The 18,480-nt window shown below is 42.2% G+C and overlaps 2 protein-coding genes across 3 annotated transcripts in view; one reads left to right on the forward strand and one right to left on the reverse strand.

The window, feature by feature from the left end:
• Window positions 1-6,577: 6,577 nt before the first annotated feature.
• Window positions 6,578-8,361, forward strand: SMIM15 (small integral membrane protein 15). Its single transcript, XM_074995538.1, has 2 exons — window positions 6,578-6,757; window positions 7,707-8,361. The coding sequence occupies exon 2, from the start codon at window positions 7,721-7,723 to the stop codon at window positions 7,955-7,957; it is 237 nt and encodes a 78-aa protein (XP_074851639.1). The 5' UTR covers window positions 6,578-6,757; window positions 7,707-7,720; the 3' UTR covers window positions 7,958-8,361.
• Window positions 8,362-9,130: 769 nt separating this feature from the next.
• Window positions 9,131-18,480, reverse strand: part of NDUFAF2 (NADH:ubiquinone oxidoreductase complex assembly factor 2) — a 112,738-nt gene continuing 103,388 nt past the window's right edge. For both annotated transcript variants that reach the window (XM_074995540.1, XM_074995539.1), the window contains one exon: window positions 9,131-11,256. In XM_074995540.1, coding sequence (XP_074851641.1) covers window positions 11,011-11,256 — 246 coding nt within the window. In that variant the 3' untranslated portion in view covers window positions 9,131-11,010. The remainder of the gene's footprint in view (window positions 11,257-18,480) is intronic.

The following is an 18,480-nucleotide window of genomic DNA, read 5'->3' on the forward strand; positions in this document are numbered from 1 at the left end:
AACATAATTGCTGAGAAGGAAAATGGCACTGCTTCATGAGCGGAGTGCACTTTTGGAAGGAGGTGGAAGCGGCAAAGAAGGGTAAATAGTGCTGAGGAAGTAGGAGGTAGAGCCAGGAAAGATGGCTATATTCTCCCATCTGTGTGCATGACCCAAATTATTGACAAACAGATATGTGCAGATATTTTCAGAAGACCGTACAGTATGCTTGACAATCATCACCTTGGCACTCAGAGGCTGAGAGTTAATTAAGCTTTTGCAGGCCATATTTTAAATAATTAAATTAACAGAAGAACACATATAAATAATGTTTGGGACATGCTGAGTCATAAAAATTTGGGAAATATTATGGTCTGGCACTAAAACTAGTGCTTACAGAAGAGGATTGAGAGTCAGACAACCCCAGTTCCAACTGAGACCATGCCCCAGCTCACTATGTGGCCTTTGCAGACACAAACATTGGCTATGTCTACACTAGCCCCAGACTTCGAAATGGCCATGCCAATGGCCATTTCAAAGTTTACTAATGAAGTGCTGAAATGCATATTCAGCGCTTCATTAGCATGCAGGCGGCCGCCGCACTTTGAAGTAGGCGGGGTCCTTTCGAAAAGGAGCCCTGTTGGGACGAGCCGCGTGGCGGCGAGGCACGTCTATTTCGAAGTCCCCTTATTCCCATGAGCTGATGGGAATAAGGGGACTTTGAAGTAGGCGGGGTCCTTTCGAAAAGGAGCCCCGTCGGGACGAGCCGCGCAGCAGCGAGGCGCATCAATTTCGAAGTGCCACAGCCGCCCACATGCTAATGAAGCGCTGAATATGCATTTCAGCACTTCATTAGTAAACTTCGAAATGGCCATTTGCATGGCCATTTCGAAGTTTGGGGCTAGTATAGACAGGGCTATTCAAGATTAGCCTTCAGCTTCAGAGATGTTGACTACCTAAAATTCTCATTTGGAACCTTAAATCTAAAGCTGGGCATCCCAAAATTATGGCAGCCAGAAGTAGCAACCACTTTTGAAAATGTGGGTATTATCCTCTATGCTGCCTCTGCTTCATCTCCTCCTACAGCCATTTATAAACCAGAGACAGGAGCAGTTCCCCTTGTCAGTTTATGGTGAAGCTATGAGTAATTAGAGTTGATAATATGGAGTGACTAACCACAATTCATCCTATATTAGAACTTCTCTTCCACAGCCCTTCCCATCTTTTTGTCCATCATTCATGGCTTCTTTCTTCCGAACACTTCCACGTTAATATCACTGTACAAATGTTTTAATTTAAACAACAATTTATATTATCTATTCGGTATTACTTCTAATCAGGTCACTGCGCTGAAAGCCAGGACCACAATTTCCGGTGCTTACTTAGGTTTGCTGCTGCTTTTATGTTTGCTGAAATTACACTCCCCTATCAGTGCTCCTTACCAATTCCTGAATGAAAGTGCTGCATTCAATTTATCTACCAAGAGGAAAGCCTCACACTGGGGTAGCAACTGGCATCATGAGATCACTCTGGAATCCCTGGCTTGTAAGCAGATTTACTTGTCAAAATACCTAGGGTACAACTACACTATAAGGTACATTGACTTTAGTTACATATTTAAGGTAGCTGAAACTGCATACCTTAATTTGACCATCCCCCATAGCGTAGACCTGCCCTTAGAAGGTGAAATCCCTACTGAGGTCAATGGGAATTTTACCCAATGTCTGTTCGATCACCCAAGATCTTCAGGATTACCTAGGAAAAGTTATTCGCTGCTTCCAATTTAACTTTTTGCACCATATAACTGCAGTAATACAGACATCATGTATCACCATGATAGCCCCCTCAGAGATGGTTACTGCATTCAGAGCTGTAATGAGAAGAGAGTAGGTAATGAACATGAAATCACATTTAGAGGTAACATCTGCTGAAAGGGCATCAGTGGATAGTTTCTGCAGTACGTTTCCAATAGGAAGGCTAAAAGTAGAATTGAGAATGAGAAGTGGCTGGTGACCTTTATTACGTAGTTAATTACGAGCAATCTATGCTCATGTGAAAGAGCACAATATGGTTCACAATCTAAATACAACACAAATACCAATCAACCCAATATAAAAATATTTTAAAGCACATTTATTGTAATAATTACCTTCTTCCTTAACATGATGTGGTTTAAATAAGTGAAAACAAGTACAGTACCTACAGTATATTCCTATTTTGTGATATTATGGACATATACTTTCCTCATTAAAATTCATGTTTTGTGTCTAAACAATCATGCATATTCACTGGGAAAAACAGCTGTGGTTGTTAGTAAAAGAAGTGAATTATTGCTTACCATCATTCTGAAAGTTGATACAGGTTGAACCTTTCTGACCCAGCACCCTCGGGACCTGATTGGTCCCAGATAAGAGAATTTGCCAGACGACAGGCGGTCAGCATTGTCTAGCAGCATTACCAACACTTCCACTACTTTCTAGGCTTTTAGAAGACATTTGGGGTGAATTACAGCTAAAACAACAGCACAGAACACTCCAGGACTGGTGGCTGTAAGCAAACTTTATGGGACCATAGGAAACCTGGCCACACCCATGATAAGTGTACATCCAGCTAACTAAAATCATGCCAGAGTATGGATGTTGCTGGATGAGAGAGTTCTGGATTAGAGAGCTTCAACCTGTAACATATACATTGTAATATACACCATCATTAAAACCATTGAACTGTAATTCACTGAAATTGTCACAATTTTCCACACATTCTTTTCTCCAATAGAGAGCATTCAGTAACAACCTTCATTACTTTAAACCGGAATGCATCAATACTTGGAATTTGTAGCTCCAAGAAACAGAAAAACAGCTACAATGACATTTGCAGGGCAGCCAAAACGTCAGAAATCATTTTCAAGGCTACATCACAGAAATCTTACAAATCTATAATTACTTCTCAGCCCTGAAAAGAAGGGTCAGAAATTAAATTAGTCCAGTAATAAGGGATGCTGGTATAAATGAGTCAGTTTCCATAGGCAAAGACTACACAGAAACAGAAACAAACTGGGTGTACTGTGAAGTGTTATCCCATAAACAGAAGTGCAGCAACATGTAAAATATACAAAAAGAAAAGAAAAACTGATATGGTTGGTTGGTTGTGTTCTGTGCTGAATTTGTGGTTTGTTTCTTACGGAAAGTATTGTGCCTCCCTAAAATCAAAAGTCTTGGAGGCAACGCAATGGGGTGGGAGGAGTGGGAGAAAATTTCCTGCCAAACATGACTTCAAAACAAACATATCAATATGACATAGTCCAACACTTTATCTTAAAAGCAAATAAGGAAAAACGTATGTAAAAGCTTGCAGTTGAGTTTATGCTGGAACAGTAACCTGAGAGTGTTTAATATCTGTAATTTATTTACCACAATTCCACAGAAGTGTCATCATTCCTCTGACTAAAATTGGTATTATAATTCAAGGGTCACTTACTCAGCAGTTGGAAATGTCATTCTTTGGACAAGTTGGAATGTGTTCCACACCTCTTCAAAGTAAATATCATCTGGACTTTATTTAATGCAGGTAAAATGCCAGATCACAATTTTATTTTCTTTAGAAGGTTGAAGAATACAACCCTTGAATATGGGAAGATAACTATATTTGGTTTGCATAAATCAGGCCTGAATTTGCAAAAATCAGGTCAAATTTTAAAGAGACATTTTAAAATAAAAACAAACAGGTAGCCCGGGAAGTTTCATAAGTTTGACAAACATTCTAAATACTAAATTTAAAAAGACGCATCAGAGAAGGGACACAGCCACAAATTCCTTTTGTTTTAGTGCCTGATGTAATGTCTATGGAGCATAATGAGAGTCTTTCTACTGACTTCTCTATGCTCTGGATCAGGCCTCCCACCAAAATCTTTATAAATTTGTTATCACTAAACCATTTATATTACATGTTCCTTCTTGCACTCATTTACTCTCATAGCAGCCAGTAAAGTAGTACTTGATACATATAATCGTTATTCACTCTCACAACCTATAGTATGGAGCTATTTTAAAGGGAACTATTAGCAAAGATGAAAATTATCTGAAAATATCAAGGTGAATTAATACAGCACATACTGAAGAAATTGTATGTCAGCTCATCATATACTTTGTTCTTAATTCTATCATTTTATGTGGCATAAGAGGATTGCAAATAAATTTAAGAATCACACCCGCTGAAGCACAAACGCCAGTCTAATGTAGAGACACATGAAAAGGTGGGTTTCTGTTCTTCCACGTAACAGCTAAATAAACAGCACAAAAGCACCAGAGGCACATCATCTTCTTTGTGATTAGGACAAGAAAATTTATTACCATTAGGGTTATTAGCAAAGCTGCTAACCTTATTATGCAAGCAATTCCTCCCTGTACAGCCTGTTCAGTGTATTACAGTATTCTACTATAGTAACATTACTACTGTAGTAACACTACTATTTGAGGGGGAACCAAGCCAGGGATTTTATTAAAAACTAAGAAATAATTTTAAATGCCAAAAAGAGGCAAACAACTTTGTTACACAAGCATTAAACACCCTGACAACACACCACTTTTTGAAATATCTCCCAAGGCTACCTCCAGAATATTACAAAGGGAGTTGCTGACTCTCCTGGGGAGTAATACAATGCAAAAGAAAACTGAAACAATTTAAAAGGCATCATCACACACACGCATACTGCACGTGTGCAATTTCTCCACAGGTGCTCTTCCTTCCTTGGTTTTGGAACATGTCTATAGGAGTGGCTTTGTGGGAAGACAACAGGGCATTGAGAAAGCAGTTCTCAGCACTATCACTTTTTTTTTAAATTTCTGAAGCACTTATTACAGACTCAAAGAATGTCACAATTAAACAGTGCAAAATACAACATTTGATAATGTTAATAATAATGATAAGTGAGACTTGTACATAACAGAATAGAGGTTTAGCAGAAGCATGGATAGAAAGTAGTGGAAGCACAGCTCACTAAAATACTTTTCCTTTATCTGGACTGAAATGGTTGACTTACATTTGTAGACATTTACATACAAAATGGAGGCATCATTAAAGTGACTCACACTGGTATACAGTTGGGCCCTGCATTCATATATCATACATCTTTGCTTCATTTACTGGTACTTCTTTCCTAGAGGCAAACATGCAAACCAGTTGTGCATATTATTTTTCCCTCCTCTTTCACTTGCCTGGTTCTGCTACATAAACTCAGTACAAATACATTCAATTTCTAAATGTAACCAAAAGACTCACTTGTATAGGTGCAGGAATCCTCCTGCATGTTAGATTTTATCAGAGCTGTTAGGGTAATACCAAGTAGTGTACTTGACTGCTATTAGGAGCCCCACAGCAATCAGTGCAGACTACTTACAGTTGTAATATTAGTCATGTGTAATTTAATACAAGAGAAGAACTAAATATGATCTTATCTACCAATACCAAAGGTTTTTACTATATCAGAAAGGTTGTAGGCAAATTTTACCCTCCTCACTTGTTGACCTTTCGCATCCATTTTATACAATTATTGCTACTTTTAAGATTCTGAACCACATGACGGCAAGAACAAAGTTCAGTTGGTTGCCATAATTTAACCTAGAGGACCAGAAGCAGGCCTGTTGTGCTACTCCTTCCCCCACCCATGGGGCCAGACACCTCCAAGATTTTAGCAACACGTGCACGGAGAGATTTTTAACGTGTCCAAAATCAGATCCTTTAGTGCACACAATCTTCCCTGGTGGGGGGTGGGGGAGAGATGAGGACACATACATCACAGGCGTTCCTCTCCGGCTTAATGTAGGGCAGGAGGGCTGCAAGGACGAGCGTGGTGGCGTAAGCAAGCCACAGAGCAGAATACCAGCTGCTCAATAACAGCTAAGATATTTGCACAAGCCCTTCAGAGAGACGCTATCACGCTGCACACTGGTGGTACAAACAGGGGCTCAGGGCGCTTTGGGAGACCAAACTGATTCCCGTGCTCGACGGCGGGGGGGTAAGGGCGGGGGGAATAGGTCTGCAAGGAGCAACCGGAATCTGCATCGAAATTCAGCAGCCAGCAGCTCTCGGCCGTTTCACCGCCCGTCTGCCAGATCCACACCACCGCCTGCAACACCTGGCATGTGTCACTTCAAGGCTCAGCGCCACAGGGCCACGTGAACACCTGCCCTAAGCAGCAGCGCAGCCGCCGCCGCCTTTCCAAGGGCGTTAGACAAGGGCGGAGGGTGCCGCTCCCACTCGCCCCCACCTCCGGCTGATGCGGGAGGAAGGGAGCTCTGTGGCCCTCCCCGCATTCCTCCATCCCGGAAGGACCCCCTGCCTCAAACGATCCGCATTCCGTCCCGTCCCGTGCCGTGCCAGCGACCGCCTAAGAGCACAGCGGCTACGAGCACGAGCACGAGCACGCTCTAACCAACAGGCGGATGGTTCCAAGCCACTCCCGCGCGCCCGGCGGTTAGCAGCCAGGCGCCTGCGACGTACCTACCGGCTGCCCCGGAAATGCCCCGCGACGTCCGCACGTGCGCTGCCCCCGCCCCAGCAATGGCAGAGACGTCGCCGCGCGTAACACGTCACTCGACACCAAGCTCCCGGAAGCAACGGCTGAAGGGACATTCTAGCCTGCGGCAGATCTGGACTCTATCGCTGCATGGGCGTAACGGCGGGGTTTGGACCACCGCCTCCTGTTCCTGTTTCCGGTTCGCCCCCGCGGCTTGTCTGTGGAGCCGGCAAGGGACTCTCCGGCGAGGCACCGTGAGGCGGGGTCAGTTCAGCTCTGGAGTCGGGCGGGCCTGTGGGGGACCCTTCCCCACCACCACCCCGGGTGTCGCTGCCCGCGCACAGCGCCGGGGCTGGGGAGGGTCAGGGAGTGTGAGCCGGGGGCCGTCGGGTAGAGAATGCGCGACGCACCGCTCCCTCCTCCGGGCAGTGACCCCACCCCATAGCTCGTGAAGCCCCTCACCCCTCGGATCCGGGCGCTGAAGGGCGCGCGTCGTCACACCCCCAACTCGGGGCTCCCCCCAAGCGCCCTGGGCAGACCCTAGCCGTGGGCAGCCGATGCGCTCGGCCCAGGGCTTTTGGCTCCTCGGGGGGAGAAATCTTAACCCAACCATATCCGATAAGCATTTACAGCTGGACACGCTTGTGGGTGTCATCTTTCCCCACTCGCCACGCGGAAGGGCACTTGCACGGAACAGGCGGACAGGACGCCCCAGTGCGGCCCTCAGGGGGCGCTGCACTTAGAAGCTCCGAGAGCCGCATGTCCTCAAGAGCCCTGGGTTGGCCGCCCCCATGGTGTGAGTTAGGGATGCATGCGGTCGCCACAACGCACTGTCCTGTTCACTACATGTGGTGAGCTGCAGGTATATTGGACACCAAGGCCTTGACCACTGAGGGTCTTGGTATTTTCAGGGAGTGGGTCAAGGGGTACAAAGACAACGAGCTTGGCTGGTAAACAGCCCGCCTAGTATCAATCGGTGATTTACTAGTCTTAATGGGAAGGTTTAAAAAGAACAGGTAAGAGACTGGCGGAAAGCCTGTGTTAGTGAATGATCCTAACATCCTGCATCCTTTTCTGTTTCCAAATAAATGTGAAGTACTGTCAGTCACTGGTTAACAGAGACAGATATTGATTCTGTATTGATAGGCATGGCAACTTACAGTATTTTATTACTGTTTAATTAAAAGATGTTATCACTCCATTTTTATGTAAGGTTTCCCCAGTTGGATGGCAGGAAAGATGTTTGATATCAAAGCCTGGGCAGAATATGTTGTGGAATGGGCTGCAAAGGACCCATATGGCTTTCTTACCACTGTGATCTTGGCACTCACACCATTGTTCCTAGCAAGTGCAGTGCTATCATGGAAACTGGCAAAAATGATTGAGGCCAGGGAGCGAGAGCAAAAGAAGAAACAGAAACGGCAGGAAAACATTGCAAAAGCCAAACGAACAAAGAGGGACTGAGGAAGGCAAAATGCCTTTGTTGTGCAAAAACATGTTTTGTTTTGTTTTGTTTTGTTTTTTGAAGCGCTGTTGTACACTCATCTTTGTATGTTGTCTTCCTCCAACAATACATTTCACTGTGTACAAATCTTCTTGAACTATAACATTTCACCCCTTGAAATTATTCATATTCTGCTTAAGCAGTTTGTTTGAAGTCTTTGTCTAAAATTCTGTGGCATTTGATGTGTATATTTAAACCAGATATTACTTTCTAATGAGTTCACTTTTGTATGTTTACATGCCATACACTAAAATGAAGTGGTGGGGGTGGAGAACCTTGTTTTTTAAAATTGGAACTGCTTTAGCAATTGTTTAAATGTCAATATTAAACTATGGAAGAAAAATTAAAATGTGATTTCTAAAAATATTGCAGTCATTGGTTTTCTAGAAGCCTAAAAACTTGTTCTTATGTAGCTTTTTTCCACTGTTTGTCTTTATTCTACTTTTTCTTCAGGTTTCAACCTTGCCCTGGAATAAGTCTTTTTTTTCTGCAGCAATTGTCAGTTATTACATGAACAGGGTTAGTATTTCACATTAATTCAGCTAAATTCTTAATGAGTGGTTCTTACAAACTGCTTCCTGGATTATCAGTAGTCCACCGAACTGTTTCTGGATAGTTCACAAACTTTTTATAACCAAGCTGTGGGCAAATGATCATTTCATTTTTCACAATATCCCAGTGTGAATAGCTCTTGCCTGTAACATGCTTTATAAAATTAATGTAAAAATCCATTTGGCAAATAACTGAATATCTTACTGAAGCAGTAATATATTATCACCTAAACACAACAACTCTGGATCAGCAGGGAAACTGTTTCAGCTGTTACCGGCTTTGAAAGGATGTTTTAGGGAAAAGTAACAAAAGCTGGATAGGATTATAGTGTTAAAACATTGCAAAGTAAATTGGAGCCAAGGTTAACAGATTTATTATTTGGAAAGAAAAACTTAAATGAAGTGAAAAATGTCATTTGTCATGCTTTAGCAAACCTTAATTTTATTATACTTTAATTCAGTTGGGTCTGATTCTGTAGTAGCAATCAAGTTTAGGGCCTTTGCCAAAAACACACATTTTTAATCAGAGCAAACAGTTGTGGTATCTCATACTGGAGTCTTGTTCCTAGCCATTTGCTTATTATGTAAAGGGTAACACATAAGAAAGCTGACACACTACAGTATGGGAAAGAGGAAGTAAATAGATGATAAATACAGTGCAACCAAACAAAATTTCATTAAATTCCTCTTAGTTAAGAGTTGGATATAACCATGTATGTGTTACAAGTAAGAGTCTGCTTTACTCTCTATTGCTCAGGAGAAGTGTTACCTATATAAAGTATATTTTCACTTTTTATGATCTACAAGATTAGAATCTTCAGTGTTTGTCTTAAATAGGATTATACTTTGGTATTTTTACAGTTTTGATATTGTTTTAATATGGAACAGAAACAAATTACACCAATAAATTTTATACTTTTTTAAAAGTGTTTGTTCTTTACTGACTTCTAAAAATGTAACAGCTATAGAGAAGGGATATGCTATGTATACAATACTTATGGATTTATTCCATTAATGAAAGGGTTCTAATCAGAATGGGTTCAATGTACGTTGATAAGTGAAAATGATCTAAATTAACCTATGTTTAGGCATAATCCTCTCTTACAGGTGGTGTGACATACAGTGTATGGCACCAGTTAAATTCCCTGTTTTGTATAGTAGGCATAACTATGTGTGGCTGATGTGAAGGCCTCATTCTTAATCTGTAAATGAAGCATTTATTAACCAGCTGATGCATCCTGGCTGGGAACATCTGTCTTGTGTTTGAAGGTATGATCTCAACATGCACACCAATTAGAGCCAGATATAGTCTAATTTATAGACTCAGAAGGTGGGTATGAAACATACTGTCCATGTGTTCAGTTATTGAAAAATTGCTTCCTATATTTGTTTAGTCAATTTAAATCTCATGTGATCCATGTTTCTACCTCTTTATACGTTAATACCCAAGGGGGTGCTGGATGCCTCCCACTACAGCAAAAACAGGGTAGTGAACACATGTGATTTCTGAATACCCTAAGACAATGAAAATCACAGATGAGGCTACAGCATAGTTTCAGATATGGTACTGCCTGGAGAAGTATGAAAGGACCAATTAATATTTATTCAAAATGACTGAGCATGATGGCACAAGTAATTTTACAAAGCAACAAGCTTTTTGTGAAAACAACAAGAAGTCCTGTGGCACTTTATAGACTAACTTAATTTGGAGCATAAGCTTTCATGGACAAAGACCCACTTCATCAGCTTTTTGTGGACACTATAGAACTTACACAGTTCTCTGAAAAGATAATGGCTCAGAGCAGCTCAGGCTGGGTGGTCCAGGAGCAGGACCAACTATGCTCTGCTCTTACACAGTTTCCATATAGCACACTACCTTCTGGATGTACAGAAAGAGATTTTACTATCTCAATGCAGTTACAAGAAATACTCCCCTAAAATTAATATAATGTAGTTTCTACCATTAAAGTGCTTTACGTTAAAGAGGTCAAACAGACTCTACAGTCAACTAAGGGAGCCAACAGCATTGGTCATGTTAAAAGGCAACAACAGGCAGGGAACTCTTGATTCTGTAGAAATATGATTGAGCAGAAGTCTAGCTTTGATGCAGAAGTTCACTTCTAATCTTCATGTCTACAAATAGTGAATTTCATATAGCTTATCTTGAAAGCCAGATTAGAGGCAATTTAAAAAAAATTGTTACAGCTAAGAAAAAATGCTTGTCAAAAGAGTGTATTGTGAAATTTTCCTACTTCAATCATCAAAATGGGAAAATGTATAACAACAAAAGATTAGCAACTCTTAAACACCGAAGTAGCACAAGTTGTGTTTTATACTATGATCTACTAATTAATCACTATAATAACTACAAAGTTGTAAGATGTAGCTGTGCAAAAAAAAAAAAAAAAAAAAAATTAACTATCAGTTTACTTGTCATACAGACCGAAAAAGTTTTTTTCAGTTTATTTGTTACGGCTCTCTGGAATCCAGGCACCTGGCTGAAAGGTTTTTGCAGTGCTGGATGGGTCTGGTGAAGGCTCATTCTTTCCATAGAAAGGGGCTGATGCATGACCTTTAATCTCAGTTTGAACTGGTTCAGCAACACCTCCGTCCGTGTATTCTTTGGACTGCAGAAGACTGTCCTTTTCTGAAGCATCTTTGATTTTCAGTTTTATTTGTTCTCTATAGATTTGATTCTTAAGAATTTCCTGTGAAAAGCCACCATGCAAAAAGGAAAGTGGTTAAAGGAGAGACTACTGAAATAGCAAACAAAAGCCCATCTTTCTTTCTGAAACTGAATTTTGTACATTTCATATGCATTTGAAAACTAAAGTCAAAATCGGAGGTGGGCAGCCCACATGGGGCCTATCAGGGTTCTACGTATGACAAATAAGACATTTTGTTTAGTGTTGCCCATGTGCAGGCTTGCCAGATTCTACTGGTTTCCATCCACAGTCTTTTTTTCCTTCCTGTTATTGAAATGACACACATGTAAGGCCAGGGCCCATGAAGTGAGGTGATGTGCTGACTGTACACAATAATGACAGACAGGCAGGCACTCCCTCTGCATCCAATCAAAGCACTGCTACAGTTCAACTGGCACATCCTGGCAAATTCTATGCATGCATCACAGTTAGCAAACCTATCCTATTCTGGGAAGTAACAGAGAGGTAGCTATGTTAATCTGTATTCTAACAAAACAAATCAGCAGTCATGTAGGACTTTAAAGACTAACAAAATAATTTATTGGGTGATGAGCTTTCATGGGGCAGACCCACTTCTTCAGATCTGGAGGTATATACAGCCTATTCTCGGAGACAATCTTGTGACTATGGCCCACTGAGATAAAGAGGGCCTCATGCAGCCCATTCCCTAGACCACATTGCTGTGGCTGGTCAAAATTCATTGTTTTGGATTATTGCAATTGTAGTCACTGTTTAAAAAAAAGACCCAATATTTTTATTAACTTGTTAAAGCAGAGTTAAATTTCACTATCCAAATCTCAGATCAAACTGGAAGGCTGGTTAAATACATTTATGATCAAAATGTGAAATACATATAAAATAGCTGCTCCTTCCACATAGTTTTCCAATGTATCATGCAGTTGCTTCAAATCATCATCTGCATACCATACACCGAGATGATAAAATGATGCACCTACAGTCCTTTGTTTAAAAAAAAAAAAAACAGACCTAATTTTGTTTTAGAATACTAGGGGTAATGTAATTATGGCCGAAGACCATTCCAATAAAGTAGAGCACAATGCTTTAGATAACTGCCTCCACAAGAACTATTAGCACAGCAGAAGTCATTACAGGTCCCTGCCTGCCTTGCTGAGAGGCAAATCACAAAGATTCCAAAATAGACAGAAGCAGAAATAAAGCAAGACGGGGAATTAATGCCTTGAGAACTTCAAAAATAAGTAAGTTTTGAGCATCTTTTTCTTTATCTACACAGATATACCCCACACTAGGAGATGCTGTAAAATTTTATCTAATGTGTAGATTGTAGGGTAGCAAAGACTAAAAACAAAACCAGGAAAGACTGTGCGCTTTTTGTAGTAATTTTCACCCAAGGATCTTAAGGCATTTTAAAAACTTTTGTGAAGTAGGTGGTTAGGACACACTGGGGTGCAATGCTGACTGGTGGCCAGCAGACCTCTTCTCTGCTGCTTGGGGTACCTTACAAGGCTTTCCTACTGAAGCTTCTACTTGTGCTGCTAACAAAAAGCCTGCCAACATGCAGGTCATACCTGTAGTTAGCCACAGCCTGCATCCAGCAAAGCTGACCCCAGGAACCTGTTGTCAGACCCCAGCCACATTGGCTTCCAGCTGCCTTTGGTTACTGCTTACAAGGTGGCCTCAAAATACTCCCAGATCTTAGACAGTCCAGCTATATTAGGTCTGTTGCCTTGCTGAGAAATCAACATGCAACAGTTTGCTACAATAAATGGAGCTATCCAAACAATTCACATCACTAATTAGTTCTAAATAAATGTATTTAACTACAAAGAGATAGGATTTTATCTTTGCCTTGTAACTGTTTGACTCTAATGCCCTGTATTTGTATTCACCCTTTCTGAACTTAAACTACATGTATTTTAAAATGGCATTCTTATCAAAGGTTCCCAATAACATTGCTAACCCATGAACTGGTCAGGATCTGCTCCTGTCATTAAATGCTGTTGCTTTTTAATTCTCAGGTGAAGAAGAGAGATGGATAGGGAGAAACAACTTGGGGAGGGGTGTCCATGCTTTTTATAGTTGAGTTTCTCCTTGAAATGAATTTTCCAGGTGGTTACTCCTAGAAATGTTCTTCCCAGTTGTGAGGATGGATGCATGAGATCTTGTGGTTACATGCTGTTTGCTAAAATGCAGATGTGCCTTATCTCCCCCTTGTTAAATTACATCCACCAGTAGCATTATAACTCTCCCTGTCCAGGTATAATGCCTCTCTCGACAGTGTTCTGTGAACAAAACAGCTGTGTAGATGCTCAGTGGCCCTTTTGTCAACAGACAGGGCTTCTGGTCCACTGGGCAGCCCTGTTTGCAGAGGTTCCAGGCAGCTGTTCTGTCAAGAAAGGGCCAGGAAGTCTGGCCGCTCTCTGTCAACAGAGTGGATTGCTCTTTCAAACTGTTTTTGTGTGTAGATGCAATCTGTCAACAGAAGTTTTGCTAGGAAATCCCTTAAGACAGTCACTTCTGTTGACAGAGGCTTCCCACGTAGACACAGCCACTATGAAATGCTAAGGGAGATTAGAGAGCTTACCAAAAATAAAAATCTCAGTAATAATGGGGGATTTCAACTGCCCCCTGTTGATTAGGTACACATCACCCGGCAAACCAGCACTTCGAAGTTTAACAGTTTGGAGTTGCCGTGGGGGAGGAGTAAAGGGAGTTTCAAGTAGACCAGGCACTTTGAAGTACTGGCAGGTTAGCTTCAGCTACATGCAAGCTGGTACTTGGAAGTTTGCTGCTTTGAAGAAGTTTGCTGGGGGCAGGGGGGCGGGATTAGCTTAATGAAGTGCTACATGTGCACCGCAGCACTTCATTAGTAATCTCCTGACATTCTACTTACCATGCTCCCTTTGAAGTTGGGAGCTAGCGTAGACACAGCCAAATGTGAAATTGCAGAACTGTGGTTTGTAATTTATTCTTTAAATCAGCTTCCTTCCCTGCTGACTGGAAGATAGCCAATGTGTCTCCAATATTTAAAAAAGGGCTCTAGAAGTGCTTCTAGCAATTAGAGACTAGTAAATCTAACATCAGTACAGGGCAAATAAATTGAAACTATAATAAAGAATAAAATTGTCAGACACATAGGCGAGCATAACTTGGGAAAAATTCAACATGGTTTCTATAAAGGGTAATCATGCCTTACTAATCTACTAGAGATCTCTGAAGTGGTCAACAAGCATGTGGACAAGGTGGATCCAGTTGATATAGCATATTTAGATATCCAGAAAACCTTTGATAAGATCCCTCACCCAAGGCTCTTAAGTAAAATAAGTTGTCATGGGATAAGACTGAAGATCCTCTCATGGGCTGATAACTGGTTAAAAGACAGGAAACAAAAGGTAAGAATAAAAGGTAAGTTTTCAGAATGGAAAGAGGTAACTAGTGGTATCCCCCAAGGGTCTGTACTAGGACCAATCCTATTCAAGCTATTTATAAATGATCTGGAAAAAACAAACAAACAAAGAGTGAGGTGGCAAAATTTGCTGAAGATACTAAACTGTTCAAAATAGCTAAGAACAAAGTAGACTGTGAAGAGCTTCAGAAAGATCTCACAAAACTAAGTGACTGGGCAACAAAATGGCAAATGAGTTTTAATGTCAATAAATTTAAAGTTAGGGAAAAAATAATCCCAGCTATGCATACAAAATGATGGGGACTAATTTAGCTATAACCACTCAAGAGCGAGATCTTGGAGTCATTGTGGATAGTTCTCTGAAAATATCCACTCAATGTGTTACAGAGGTCAGAAAGACAAACAGAATGCTAGGAATCATTTAAAAAAGGCATAGAGAATAAGACAGAATATCTAATTGCCTCTATATAAATCCATGGTATGCCTACATCTTGAATATTGCGTACAGATGTGGTCACCTCATCTCAAAAATGATGCAGTAAACTTTCATATTGGGCAGTCTATCATCTGGAGCTCTCAAATAACCGACATTTTAACCAAAAGTAAATTTCAGTTACATTTTCCATAAGTACATTATAGTGAAAGTAAATACAGATAAATACAGCAAATACAGTAGGTTTACAGAGTATAATACTAAATAAAGTACTTTGCATACATTTTTATTTGTTTCTTAGTATCTAATCTTGTTTTTCTTTAGTGTTATGAATTGCTAGGCATACCTCTCTATTATCCAGAATATTTGAATATCCAGCAACCTCCTGGTCCTGAGGCTGCTGGGTATGAAAGAGTTTACTGTATACTGGCACTGGAAAATGTTCAGAAGAGCGCAACCAAAATGAGGAGCAGTTTGGAATGGTGCCATATGAAGAAAGGTTAAAAAGATTGGGACATTTCAGCTTAGAAAAAAAGTCTAAAGGGGGCTATGAAAGAGGTATATAAAATTATGACGTGTGGAAAAAGTGAATAAGGAAACGTTATTTACTTGTTCCCATAACAAAAGGACTAGGAGTCACCAAATGAAATTAATGGGCAGCAGGTTTAAAACTAGCAAAAGGAAGTTTCTCTTCACACAGTGCATAATAGGCTCCTGGAACTCCTTGCCAGAGGAGGGTGTGAAGACCAAGACTTTAAACAGGGATCAAACAAGAACTAGATACATTCATGGAGGTTAAGGCTATCGATGGCTATTAGCCAGGATGGATAGGAATGGTGTCCCTAGCCTCTGCTTGTCAGAGGCTGGAAATGGATGTCAGGAGAGGGATTGCTTTTGTGACTACCTGTTCTGCTCACTTCCTCTGGGGCATTAAGCATTGGCCTGTGTCAGAAGACAGGATACTGGGCAAGATGGACCTTTGGTCTGACCCAGTATGAACATTCTTATGTTCAACCAGCCCTCCGAACCTGCTACAGGCTGGGGAGGGTGTTCTTAGGCCCAGTGGCTGCTATAGGGCTGGGAGGAGGTTGAGGAGAACCCCCAGAGCCTCCCCTCCCCGGACAGGTTGCAGGCCAAGGCTGACCATCAAAGCCTCACTTCCACCCTCAAGCCAACTTCAGGCTGGGGTCAGGGGCACTAGAGATGGGGGGCAGCCCATGAAGCCTCACCTCCGCCATCGCCTGCCCTCACTCCTGAACCCCCACCTGCTACCTTGAGCCCCCCCACCCCAAACCCTGTGCCCTGAGCCTCCTACCTGTACCTTCATTCCATCCTGTCTTGGCTGCCCCCAACCCTCCCACGCTCATGCCATCACTCCTGCAGCCCCCACCCACTACCCTGAGACCCCACCTCCACACCCTTAACCCCCCACACTACCCAACCACCTGCCCTGATTCCTATACCATATTTTCCCTGAGCCCCCATCTCCTAGCCCTCTGCCTTGAGTCCCCCAACTCCCAGCTCCCTACCATGAGCCCCCCAGTCCTGAGCCCCCAACTCCTCACCCTCTGCCCAGAGGCCCCCTACATCTCCCATCCTCCCACTTTGATTCCAACACCACCATCATGCCCCACCACAGTGTCCTGAGTCCCTATAAGGACCCTACCAACACTGGGGACATCTGCTAGAAGGGAAATATTTTTAACTCTTGCTCCAGGCTGAAAGAATGGCTGAACTCTTCATTTAGGAAATTTGTCACCAAGTTTCAACTGAAATATTTTATCAAAATGGCCTAACTCAGTTACCAACTGCCCAAATGAACGTGACTAGAGGACATTTCAGAAGAGACCTCAATAGAAGTGTAATAAGCTCTGAACATTAGGGACAGACAAGCTCAAGTCTGTCCAATAAATATTAGCAATATAGTACAAAATCCTTCAGCCAGCAGTACCTAATTAAGTCAGGACTTCCTTCTCATGAGTGTCCCAGGAAATACAAACTAAGCGAGACAGGATTTTGAAGCTGGAATTCTCAGAGCTCCCATGAATGTCTGAAGAATGCTGAAAGTGCTCCTTATTACTCAGAAGAGAGCTGGAGACAGGAGGAAAGATCACTTAGCTGAAACAAAAAAGACTAACCATGAAGGAGACAGGCAGATGTCTGTTGCAATTTCTGGAATCTTCACATTGTTTAGACATTCACTTTCATTTCACATACAGTGAATATCCAGTTTTGAGGTGACAAATGCCTGTATTATTGTGTCAAGGTCCTCCTCGGGGAAGAAGGGGCAGAATTTCCTAGTAATCTGAATGTGGGAAAAAAAGGTATTTTTGGTCACTGAGTCCAGTTGTGGTGATGAACAGAACAGGATTGAGAGGCTTCACACAAAACTTTACTGCATTGGTAGCTGTACTGCTGCTTACAGAATGCAAGGGGACTTGAGGGAAGTTTTCAAGATGATTCTTGAAAGCAATTCCACTGTCAACCAACATCACTTTTCCCTTGCTTGTCTTTAGTTTGAGCAAGCTGCTTTTCATCCAGAAGATCATCTCTTGTAATCATTCTGCTAGCTTAATAATGGTGATCACAAGGATGGCCTTACTGGTTTAATCAATGGTCCACCTAGCAACAGTAGTCAATGCCACATACTTCAGAGGAAATTAAAAGAACAGGAATTGTAAAGTAATCTATCTCCTTAGTCCCACCTTCTGGCAATCAAAGGTTTAAGGAGGCCAGAGTGTGCAGTAGCATCCCTGTCCACCCTGCTAACGGCCATTGACTGAACTATCTGTAATTAAAGCTGTGTTGGCAGTAGAGCATATGACCACTTACTCTCTTCCAACTGCATTTAGGTACATATTGAAAGAAGAGAGGATTTGTTTGGATCCCTGCAGGCCTCCACAGGTGAAGTTCTCCAGGGAGAAAGAACACTTATCCACCACTACTGTCACTATTCTGCTGGAAAGGAATTCTTGGAAGAAATGTAGTGCTCTGCCACAGACGCTAGCTCTGTTGTGTGTAGCACAGTACAGTCATACCCCAAAATACACCCATTCGGGTTATGAGAATTCAAGTTTAGAAGGAGTTTGATTTAAAACCCCTACCTCGTCTTATGAGGCATTTCCTTGAATTTACAAGGATGATTTCAATTTCGTGAGCCTTAGTGGGACACGGACGCCCTGCAGCGGGAGAAAGGCCACGGCTCCAGGCAATGGCTGCCCGCAGCTGCATCCCGCCCAACGTGTCTCTCCGCAGCACCCAGCGGCAGTTTCCCAGAGCTGCCAGCCCAGCCTTCACCTGTGGCTGGTCTGGGTCTCCGCCTCGGCTCTGCAGCAGCAGCACACCCCGGGCTCCCAGGTGATCCCGTGAGATGTGGCTGCTGGGCACCCAGCCCATGCTGGCCCCACCC

The sequence above is a fragment of the Carettochelys insculpta genome, chromosome 5, assembly GCF_033958435.1.
Source record: "Carettochelys insculpta isolate YL-2023 chromosome 5, ASM3395843v1, whole genome shotgun sequence".
In the NCBI taxonomy this organism is placed as follows: Eukaryota; Metazoa; Chordata; order Testudines; family Carettochelyidae; genus Carettochelys; species Carettochelys insculpta.